General features: G+C 42.0%; 1 protein-coding gene across 1 annotated transcript in view; it reads right to left on the bottom strand.

The window, feature by feature from the left end:
- The window catches only part of POC1B (POC1 centriolar protein B), a 110,678-nt gene that overhangs the window by 65,936 nt on the left and 32,375 nt on the right, over positions 1-12,367 (bottom strand). The window contains exon 4 of the mRNA XM_081083321.1: positions 11,049-11,228. Within this exon, the coding sequence (XP_080939447.1) occupies positions 11,049-11,228 (180 nt within the window). The remainder of the gene's footprint in view (positions 1-11,048; positions 11,229-12,367) is intronic.

Genomic DNA, 12,367 nt, shown 5'->3' with positions numbered 1-12,367 from the left:
TGTCCATTGAGTATGATGTTGGCTGTGGGCCTGTCATATATGGCTTTTATTATGTTGAGGTATGATCCTTCTACTCCCACCTTGCTGAGAGTTTTTATCAAAAATGGGTGTTGAATTTTGTCAAATGCTTTTTCTGCATCAATTGATATGACCATGTGGTTTTTTTCTTTCAATTTGTTTATGTGATGTATCACGTTTATTGATTTGCGGATATTGTACCATCCTTGCATCCCTGGGATAAATCCTACTTGGTCATGGTGTATGATCTTTCTGATGTACTGCTGAATCCGATTTGCTAAGATTTTGTTGAGGATTTTGGCATCTATGTTCATGAGGGATATTGGCCTGTAATTCTCTTTCATTGTGTTGTCTTTATCTGGTTTTGGTATTAGGGTGATGCTGGCTTCATAGAATGAGCTTGGAAGTGTTCCTTCCTCTTGAATTTTTTGTAGTAGTCTGAGGAGGATAGGTTTTAGTTCTTCCTTGAATGTTTGGTAAAACTCCCCTGTGAAGCCGTCTGGTCCTGGGCTTTTGTTTGCTGGAAGCTTTTTGATGACTGCTTCAATTTCTTCCATAGTTATTGGCCTGTTGAGATTTTTAGATTCTTCCTGATTGAGTTTTGGAATGTTGTATTTTTCTAGGAATTTGTCCATTTCCTCCAGGTTGTCTAGTTTGCTGGAGTAGAGCTGTCCATAGTATTTTTTAACAATCATTTGTATTTCTGTGGGGTCTGTTGTTATTTCGCCTCTATCGTTTCTGATTTTGTTTATTTGGGTCCTCTCTCTTTGCTTCTTGGTGAGTCTGGCTAGAGGTTTGTCAACCTTGTTTATCCTTTCAAAGAACCAGCTCTTGGTTTCATTGATTTTCTGTATTATTTTTTTGGTCTCTATGTTATTTATTTCTGCTCTAATCTTTATTATCTCCTTCCTTCTGCTCACTCTGGGGTTTTCTTGTTGCTCTCTTTCTAATTCTTTGAGTTGTAGAGTTAGCTGATTTACTACCATTTTTTCTTGTTTTTTGAGATAGGCCTGTAGAGCTATAAACTTCCCTCTCAGGACTGCTTTCATTGTGTCCCATAGGTTTTGGATTGTTGTGTTTTCATTGTCATTAGTTTCCAGGATGTTTTGAATTTCTTCTTTGATTTCATTGGTAACCCAATCAATATGTAATAGCATGCTATTCAGCCTCCAGGTGTTTGAGTATTTGGGGTTGTTTTTATTGTAGTTTATTTCTAATATTATGCCATCGTGGTCTGCGAAGATGCTTTTTATGATTTCAATCTTCTTGAATTTGGGGATACTTTGTTTGTGACCCAATATATGGTCTATTTTTGAATATGTGTCATGAGCACTTGAGTAGAATGTATATTCCGTGGCACTGGGGTGAAGTGTTCTGAAGATGTCTATTAAGTCCATCTGATCTAGTGAGTCATTTAGGATTGCTGTATCTTTGCTGATTGTTTGTCTAGAGGACTTATCCAGTGATGACAGTGGTGTATTAAAGTCCCCTACTATAATTGTATTGTTGTCGATCTCTCCTTTGATATCTTCCAGAAGATTTTTTATGTATTTGGGTGCTCCTGCATTGGGTGCATATATGTTTATCAGGGTTATATCTTCTTGTTGTATTGATCCTTTTAGTATTATGAAGTGGCCTCCCGTATCTCTTGTTATGGCCTTCACTTTGAGGTCTATTTTGTCCGATATAAGTATTGCTACCCCAGCTTTCTTTTCTTTTCCATTAGCCTGGAAGATATTTTTCCATCCCTTCACTTTCAGTCTGTGTGAGTCCTTTCTAATGAGGTGGGTCTCTTGTAGACAGCAAATGTATGGGTCATGATTTTTTATCCATTCAGCCACTCGATATCTTTTGGTTGGAGCATTTAGCCCGTTTACATTTAAAGTTATTATTGAAATGTACTTGTTTGTAGCCATTTCTTTTTTTTGTGTGGCTGTTTTCTTTCTGGGATTTTTATTTCTTCTTTTTACACCAGTCCCTTTAGCATTTCTTGCATTGCTGGCTTGGTGGTGATAAACTCCCTTAGCCTTTTTTTGTCTGTGAAGCTTCTTATTTCCCCTTCAATTTTGAATGATAGCCTTGCTGGATAGAGTATTCTTGGATTCAGTCCTTTGCTTTGCATCACTTTGTAAATTTCCGTCCATTCTTTTCTGGCCTGATGTGTTTCTGTTGAGAAATCATTTGATAATCTAATGGGAGATCCCTTGTATGTAACTTTCCGTCTCTCTCTTGCAGCCTGTAAGATTCTCTCTTTGTCCTGAATATTTGCCATGGTAATTATGATGTGTCTTGGTGTGGGTCTTTTCGGGTTCACCTTGCTTGGGACTCTCTGGGCTTGTGTGACTTTTTTCTTCACCACCTCAGGGAAGTTTTCTGATATTATTTCTTCCAATAGGTTTTCTAATCCTTGTTCCTCTTTCTGTTGTTCTGGCACCCCTATTATTCGTATGTTGTTTCGTTTCATGTTGTCCCAAAGCTCCCTTAGGCTCTCCTCCTGTCTTTTAATTTTTTTCTCCAACTGAAGTACAGTTTGCGTGTGTTTTGCTTCCCTGTCTTCTAATTCACTAATTCGGTCTTCCGCTTCTCCTAGTCTACTGTTGATACTTTCAATGGTGTTCTTTATTGCAGCTATATCGCACTTCATTTCTTCTTGGGTCTTACTTAAGTTGTCAATTTTTTCATCTGTTTCTTCTTGCTTCTTGGATAAGTTGTCGATTTTTTCCTCCATCCGGTGTATGCACTCTAGGACCCTTATTCTGAATTCTTTTTCTGTCATGTTGTATGCCTCTGTATCACTTAGCTGCTTTTCTGGTGAGTCCTCCTTTTCTTTCCTTTGGGGATTTCTTTGTCTACCCATGTTTGATCTCACTGACGTATATAGATATTGAGTCGTTCAGTGGCTGCTCCCTAGGTGGCAGTGGCTCCTCGGGCTGTGGTTGCTCCTTGGGCGGTTGTGGTAGCAGCTGCTCCTCTGTTGTTAGCGGGTCTTCTGATGGGTGCTGTTCACAGCTGTTGTGGCTCTTCTGGCTGGTGGAGGGAGGCTTCACCCACAGCAGCTGTTCCTCAGACAGAGCGTGTGGAGATCAGGAGGCCGCTGTTGCTTGGATCTGCTGCGTTGATTTAAAGGCACAAAATACAACACAACAAGGCACAATGTACCAGGCACTTTCTGTGGGGAGAAGCAGAGTTCCTCTGAGTTCACGTAGTCGCGCTGCTTGAGAGCCGTTGTTGCCGGGTTAGTAGCTGGTCTCTGGATGCCGGTGACAGTCACCCAAGATGGCACGGTCTCCGCGGCTGTGCCGGCGCACCTGGAGAGGTTTCAGCCTCAGCCTCTTAACCGTTCCCTTTATCTAGGATTTCTCTGTCTTTCCTGGCTGCAGACTGTCTCAGCTGAATCTCCTCTGCTTATTCGGGCTGTATGCTACCCGTTTCAGCTGCCCGCCCTTATCTGCTCCGGGACAAGGCACCGACACGTCTGTCTAAACCTCCGCCATTTTCTTCCCTCTTCTTGATTATTCTTGCACTTTTATCTCATCCTCATGAATACTGAAATTAGCTAGTCAGGTTCCACTAAATTCCTTTGGCAGAACTTTCAGTTCTGGACAAGGGGGACTTATATCCCTACCACAAACAATCATACTGCTGGGCAAAGTAAACTAAACAGCTGTTTTTAGACACTGTACAGAAACAACACAGGGTTTTGAATCCCGACACATGGAAACAAATGAGATGAGCACCAAATCCAAACCAGATTTCTACCTGGGTGCATTTTTCAGTCCATGGCACAAGGACACAGAGCCCAAGGAGACAGCAGCAGTCTTGCTGGGCAAAGAAAACAGAAATTAGAATTCAGAACTGCTACGGGGCTGGAGTTTAGAAGGCAGGAAGTGAGAAAGACACTATGAAGAGCAGAAACCCCCCAAAAGATCTGCCTATGAATCCCACTGAGTCTTTGGTCAAATACAAAGCTGCTTATGCACAGGGGACCGAGGCGTGGCAGAGAACAGTCACTGGGAGACCGTGAGCTGAACAGATTACACAGAAGGGGAGTATCAGTAAAAATGATCTCCACCTTCAGATTAAAAAATGCAAACCAGAAGACACTGGGATGACATATTTAAAGTCCTGAAAGAAAAAATACCCACTGAACTAGAATTCAACATCTCAGCAAAAATATCCTTTAAAGCCCTAACCGGTTTGGCTCAGTGGATAGAGCGTCGGCCTGTGGACTCAAGGGTCCCAAGTTCAATTCTGGTCAAGGGCATGTACCTTGGTTGCGGGCACATCCCCAGTAGGGAGTATGCAGGAGGCAGCTGATAGATGTTTCTCTCTCATCGATGTTTCTAATTCTCTATCCCTCTCCCTTCCTCCCTGTGAAAAAATCAATAAACTATATTTTAAAAATATATATCCTTTAAAGAGGATCAACAAAAAGTTGAGAGAATTTATTACCAATAGACCTGCACTACAAGAATAATAAATAAAGTTTCTTAGGCTGAAGGGAAATGATACCAGATGGAGACTTGGATCTACACAAAGGAATAAAGAGAGCTAGAAAAGGTAAATATGGGGGTACATACTATTAATAGACCTTTTGTTTCTTATTTCTTTGAAAAATGGTTGCTTAATGTATTGTGGCTGATATCATATATAGATTTAAGAGTAAATGAAGTATATTTTGGTAAGTTCTAACATTAGAACTTTTACAAGTTCTGACACATAAAATTAATTCAAGAGTACAGAGTGATATGTTAAGGATGCATATTGTAACTTTTAGAGATTACCAATAAAAAAACACATAACATGGACAAAGAATGAAGCTAAAAAGCCTGCAGAGGAAATAAAATGGGATACTAAGAAATAATTAATCTAAAAGCAGGGAAAAGAAATAAACAAATGAAGTAAATAGAAAACAAAGAGCAAAATGGTAGACTTTAACCTAATCATAGTACTAGTTACATAAAGTTAAACAGAATACACACACCAATGAAAAGACGGAGACTTTCAGACCCAAGTACTTGAAAATAAAGTTATCCTCTAATAGTTTAAATATATAAAATGCATTCAAAGGAGGATAGTAATTACTATATATAGTAGCAACCTCTAAAACTATGTGCAAATATGTGAAATGACTTTTAGACACAACCTAAACATGACTCCAGTATAATCCTGAGGAGGAAAAAATTGGAATGTGAGGGTAATTAATAGCTGACATTAGTTACATTCATTAACCTGTTTATTCATGATGACTATGAAGAAGGTAAGGTACCCCTTTGTACTCAATTACAAAAGAGCAGACAAAGGCCCTGAGAGGTTGTCATGTTCCCATGATCACATGCTGGTGAGTCCATGCTCTTAGCTACTTTCTGCTCTCTCTTTGCTGAAACGAAGCAACAAAACTGCACTACCTGAAAGAGGGAGGTGCCCAGCAACTCAAGAGGCCAGAGCAACAGCATGTCTCCTGTCAGGCCCAGGGAGAGAGCACCTGGCCAGCAGAACTGATCCTGCTGATTCCTTGGCAGGTGTGTATGTGGCAAAGATAGGTCCGCCTCACTATCCCAACCCGAGGAAACCATCCATCAAGATTTTTTTCAACAAACTCTCTTGCTTTGATTCCAGGGCCCACTGAAGTCTTATTGTGACTTTCTTGGCAAAGGAAGACCCTGGCCGAGGCACACTAATCTTCTAGTCCACTTGAAAGTTAGTGCTGTCACTGTAAATAAGTAAACTGATATCTGGTTTATGTTTCCTCAATTTCTTAAGTGGGCTTAGATTCCCTCTGAGCTTTCTCATCTCTGGGTAAAGAGCAGAAACAGGACTTCTAGTCCTTCAGACTTTGGAAGAAAGTCCTGGACTAGGATGACCCTATCAAGACTGTATTTTCACAGGAAGTTGCACAAACACTCTGAGAGGCTGAGCCTGAGCGGTCAATTGGACCCTCTCAATTCTCTTTGTTTCTCACAGCAGTAAGTTGAGCCAAGAAAAAAAAACACTGTAATAAATACGTGAGAAGAATCTCTAAGCTTGTTGTAGAGCACCTATAAGGAAAGTTGCCAAGAAGATGAAATCTTTATTCATTCAATTTAACCCAATTATTTATCGAAGAACATTCTTCCAGAGAGTTCTCTGGAGTATTTCATATGAATCACTCCCTCCAAACAGTAAGAAAGCAAATGATTTTTAAAAACAAACCTCAGAACCACAATGTACCAGCAAGATACAGGCATTCCATTAAGACCAGGTGTGCTGAGTATAAAAATTACCAACCTGAACAGAGGTAGAGCAAAATGGATAAAGAAATTAGCAAAGCCATGTAAACATTCTCCATGCAAGATGTATTGCAGTATCCTGAATTTTATACAAAGAATTCACAAAAATGACTCCTGCCTCAAGAGAATGCCCACCAAAGCTACCTGGTTACCGATTCATCGATTCACTCAAACCACGTTTTTGTACAACTCTGAGCCTTCCCCACTCTATAACTAACTCTACAGTGCTCCTCCACCGTATCTGATTCTACCTCGGAACACTATACCCCACTCTGCCTCGCTAGCTACCTCACTTCAGTCAATGTTCCTTAGAAAAGACACTTCCCCAACCACCATCTGTAAAGACCACCCCATCACTCTTTAGCACGTTACCCTGCAGTATTTTCCTGCAGAGCACATATCACTAGGATATTTGTTTACTGTCTGATCTCCCTTTGGTAGAAGGTGCTCCATGAGCACAGGAATTCTGTACTTTGCTCCCTGTAGTATCTATACAATTTAGACCAGTGCCTGAAATGAGGATACAACATGAATAAAATATCTGTAATTCAAATAGGAAAGGGAGGCCTAAACTGACAGACCTCATAAACGGAGCAATGTGGCAGCATAAGGAATCAACAAACTCAGCCTGGGGGAGTCCAAACACTTCTTGGAGGAAGAGATGCAAGACAGGCTTGTGAAGGGAAGGTGTTTCAGGCAGCATGTGGAAAGGCACAGATCATAACGGAACCTCACACACGTGGGCAGCTGCAACAAGGTGAATGGTGAAAGGGACAAAAGATGAGGCTGAAACAAAAGGCAAGCAGATGTGCCAGGCCAAGGAGTCAGAATGCTTTTAAGCGGAGGAGCAGCATGATGGGATTTACATTTCAGAAGGTCTCTTTGGAAACAGTAGGGGGTGGGGAGAAAGGCTGAATGAAGGCAAATCTGTAGTCAAGGAGAACATTTAGGAGGTCACTGCAGAAGTCTCTACTAGAACCAGTGATGCTAAAAATTAAGGCAGTGGTGTTGGCCTGGAGATAAAGCAGGTGTCTTGAGTGCACATGATAACTCCCACTTTTACAAAACTATCACTTCCTATGGAAAGTGCCTTTATTTTATTTTTTGTCAATTCTCACTGGAGAATACTTTTTCCATTGATTTTTAGAGAGAGTGGGAGGGGGAGAGACAGGGAGAGAGAAACATCGATGTGGAAGACATCGACTGGTTGCCCTCCCGCACATGTCCGGACTGGGGCTGGGGATGGAGCCTGGTGCCCTTGACTGGAATTGAATCCGAAGCCCTTCAGACCATGGGCCAACACTTTATTCACTGAGCCAAACCGGCTAGAACTGGAAAGTGCCTTTAAAAAATAAAAGCAAAAGGAAATTTTTTTCCAGGCTCATATCTCCCCTCCCCAACACACGTGCTAATAATTCCAGGTATAGCTGTATCCAGAAACTACACTATGTAACTAGACAGCCATTCATTCTGCTTTATCTCACAGTTCTGCTCTCCTGGGAATCAGCATCATTCCCATGGCATCCCTCAGCAGCTACAGGCTTAACTGAGCCTAGAGAAAGCAATCCCAGAGGAAAGTCCTGCCGTCCCAACACGACTAACTCCTCGAGGAGGGAGATGCTCTGATCTGCATGGCAGGCCTGAGATGAAAGCCTACTGCTAGAGCTGGAGACAGGGCTTCTCCAGCACAGGTGTAACACAGGAATGGGCCGTGTGTGAGGGCTGGTTCTTCAGAGAAAACTCGGGCACCATTACCACCCTATGGGGAACAGATGCCAGGCAGACAGCCATGAAGAGTCCCACCATCGCTTCCTTTTCATGAATAGATAAGGAATAACAACATTTGCAGTGGCTCCTTCCCATTCCCAAGCTGCTCCCTATCTAAAGGGGCCCAGATGGAGGAATGGCAGCCCTAGGGCTCCACTCAGTCCCCAACACAGTCAACTTGCACTTCTCATCCTCACAACAGTCTGCAGAGGCTGAAAGCCATAACCTAACTTGCCCAGTGGTAACAAGGCGGTACAGATAGGCATGCGAATCTTGGCAGGGACCCTCTTACTGTAGTCATGCTGGTTAATAGACCAATTAGCAAAGAGCTCAGAAATGATCATGTTTCTTCCCAATTCCAAGCCCTCGTGTCTTTGTATTTCCTGTAGGATGAAGTAAAATCTTTTCATGTCATCCAGTGAACCTGAGCCTTCTCCACCTCCTCCCCGACCTTGTCCCACTTTGCTTCCTGTGTCTAGCCATAGCTGAATGAATAATGCATGTTCCCAGAGCACACTTTGAACTCCCAGGCTACAGTGCTTACTCCTGCTGATTCCTTCCATGAACCGGTTTACCACCCTCTTCCCATCTGATAATAAGCTGCTGTCTCCCCTTCCCCTTTCCTTTCCTCAGTTTTGAGCAAGGAATACCTTCCTTGACTTTTCCTCACACAAGTCTAGTTCAATGCCCCACTCAGAGATTCCCTTATCATCTTGTGTATCACCTTCTCATAGGACACACCATTTTATAATTATTTGGCATCTTATTCCTACCCTTGAACTGTAAAAGCTCCTTGAGGCTAATACTGTTTCTTTCAACTCTAGACCTAGCACAGATATGTGATACAGACTGGGGATTATGCTTCCTAAGGGAATACTTTGAAGACCAAAATTTCACTTAATTGGTGACCTTTCAACCTTTCATAAATTCTTCTGCTCTTTGTTTTCTATTTATCTCATTTGTTTATTTCTTTTTCCTGCTTTTCTTTTGGATTGAGTATTTCGTAGTATCCCATTTTATTTCCTCTGCAGGCTTTTTAGCTTTATTCTTTGTCCATGTTGTGTGTTTTTTTTATTGGTAATCTCTAGAAGTTATAATATACATCCTTAATGTAGCACCCTGTACTCTTGAATTAATTTTATGACATTTTATATATGTCAGAACTTGTAAAAGTTCTAATGTTAGAACTTACCAAAATATACTTCATTTACCCACCTCTTATATCTATATATCAGCCCACAACACATTAAGCAACCATTTTTCAAAGAAATAAGAAACAAAAAGTCTATTAATAGTATGTACCCCCATATTTACCTTTTCTAGCTCTCTTTATTCCTTTGTGTACTAGTAGATCCAATTTTCCATCTGGTATCATCTCCCTTCAGCCTAAGAAACTTTATTTACTATTCTTGTAGTGCAGGTCTATTGGTAATAAATTCTTTCAACTTTTTGTTGATCCTCTTTAAAGGATATTTTTGTTGAGATGTTGAATTCTAATTCAGTGGGTACTTTTTCTTTCAGGACTTTAAATATGTCATCCCAGTGTCTTCTGGTTTGCATTTTTTAATATGAAGGTGGAGATCATTTTTACTGATGCTCCCCTTCTGTGGAATCTGTTCAGCTCGGTCTCCCAGTGACTGTTCTCTGCCACGCCTCGGTCCCCTGTGCATAAGCAGCTTGTATCTGACCAAAGACTCAGTGGGATTCATAGGCAGATCTTTTTTTTTTGGGGGGGGGGTTCTTCTCTTCATAGTTTCTTTCTCACTTCCTGCCCTCTAAACTCCAGCCCCGTAGCAGTTCTGAATTCTAATTTCTGTTTTCTTTGCCCAGCAAGACTGCTGCTGTCTCCTTGGGCTCTATGTCCTTGTGCCATGGACTGAAAAATGCACCCAGGTAGAAATCTGGTTTGGATTTGGTGCTCATCTCATTTGTTTCCATGTGTCAGGATTCAAAACTCTGTGTTGTTTCTGTACAGTGTCTAAAAACAGCTGTTTAGTTTACTTTGCCCAGCAGTATGATTGTTTGTGGTAGGGATATAAGTCCCCCTTGTCCGTGGCTGTCAGCTGACAGTAACACCTGTAGCAGCACTTCTCCCAACAGAACACTGCCAAGATTATGGAGTCACTCTTGGTCCCTCTCTTTCTCTGTCACATCCAAAGTGACAGCATGTATTGTTGGCTGTACCCTCAAACTACTACATCTAGAATCCAGCTACTTCTCAAAATCTCCAGTGCCACCAGCTGGGACGGTCCAGGCCAGGATGGGAACTATTGCAACAGCCTCCCAACACCTCCTTGCTTCTGCCCTGACTTTAGAGTCTCTTCTTCATATAGCACTCCTAGTGATTCCATTAAAGTGTAACTGAGAAAATGAATCTGGTCCGGGGGCATCTCATCTCTCTCAGGGTACGTCAGAGCCACTCCTGATTGGCCTGATTTTCCTCTGGATCTCTCCTACTCCCTCCCCAGCTCTGCCCCCCACCAGTCTCCTACTCGTCCTCAACCAACCCCCAGGCTCCAGCCTCAGGGCTGTAGCACTTGCTCCTCTATCCAAGACCCTGTCTTCCCAAGTATCGTCAAGCCTCCTTCCCTATCTTCCTTTAGGTCTCGGCTCAAAGTTCTCTCCCCGCCTCCACACCCCCCGCCCCTGCCCTTTGTGAGGACAGCCTAACACCCTGCTTAAAATTGCAGCTTTGTTCTCTAAAACTTACCACCATCTCACCTACCACATCCATTTTCCTATTTGTTTGCTGCCTGTCTCCCCTCTCTAGAGTGTAAGCTTCATGAGAGCACGAGTTTGTGACTGTTTTGTTTACCATTATCCTCATCCCTGTTGTGATCCCAGGCACACAATAAATGTTTGCTGGATGGGAGGGAGGGAAGGAAGAAGGGAGAAAGAAAAGAAGGAAAACTAACTCCTTTTCTGGGAGGTGGAGGGCAAACATAGACTATGGCAGGGAAAATGTGGAAATCTTATGAAACTTTATGCACTTACTTGGCACAGCGCGCCCAGTGTGTATGTCGGCACAAGGAATATAAGAAGCGCTGGCGATACATGTTCCATACTTTGATGGATTTGTCTTCAGAAGCCGTAGCTAGATACTGCCCATCAGCAGAAAAGTCCACACTTCGAACTGGAGCTGTATGAGCTTTAAATTCAGAGGACTTCCCTCTCCTGGAAAGAAACAGTTCAATATTTACAACATTTGATTTAAGTATAATCAATAGCTAACCAGTATATAGACTCTGAAACATAAAACAGCTTAACTCTTGTAAAACTAACACCAGTATGAAAAGGTTGTGTTGTACTGTATGCACTTTTCAATACCGTTTCAAGCTGCTTTTGTCAACTGAGATCACAACTGTTACTTAATAAGAGAGACCCTGGAAATGCATTTGCTCTTTATGTTTTCATTGGAAGCTAGGAAAATAATATTTTGAACAAATCTCTACTGTGCCTTTTAAGTTCCTGCCATTCCACTGTTCCACTAAAAATAGCAATATATAGTTTAAAGAACCTGAACCCTCAAAAAGCTAATGATTGATGAAATGAATAGCACCAAGGCAATGTTTTAAAACTGGGGTCACAAGTCTGGGAAGGGGGAGATTTGCCTCCAACTTTCCTGTTTCCACCACCAGCAATGAGAACTAAGATCTGGGTGGATGTAAGGCCTGGCTGGCCTCAGGCCCAGTCTTACCTCAGAAGCAAAACAAAGAATAAATGGTAACAACATAGCACTTCCGTTCTCAACACCTTGAAATTTCAGGTGCTATTTTTTTTTTTCTTGGCTAGGGTATGAAAAACAGATGGAGAAAATAACACGTGGCATTTAAGAAGCAGGAAAAAAATTTAAAACAGCTCAGAGCAGGCGAGTAGATAGCACTGGAGTTACAAGGTGACATTTGGGAAATACTACTCTGTGCCGGTGTTCCGAAGTTTCCGAGGCACTTTCACTTTACACCACATCCAGACTGAGTCATTTTTCCATTATAAAGTCATATCTGTACAGGTGATACCTTAGAAGGATAATCACCATAACTGTTTAAGAAAGATCAGGAACAGAATTTGTAGAAGTCTGGAAGTCACATTCAGTGCCACCCACTGCCTCTCCTCCCACACCCAGTAGGTCCACACACCTACTGAGTGATAGTGCTATCACTGTCACTGCCCAAGTATCTCTTGAATCCCTCCTCCTCTTTCGGTCCCAGCTATGCTTGCTTTAAGGTTGATATGCCCTCAATATCCTTCACCTTGATTATTGCAAAAGCCTCTTAGCTGGTCTCCCTGCTCTAATCTTTTATCCCCCCCCAGTC

The sequence above is a fragment of the Myotis nattereri genome (genome assembly GCF_964212035.1).
Source record: "Myotis nattereri genome assembly, chromosome: 2".
In the NCBI taxonomy this organism is placed as follows: Eukaryota; Metazoa; Chordata; class Mammalia; order Chiroptera; family Vespertilionidae; genus Myotis; species Myotis nattereri.
The sequence above is the reverse complement of the archived record's forward strand: the minus strand, read 5'-3'. Positions and strand labels throughout refer to the sequence as shown.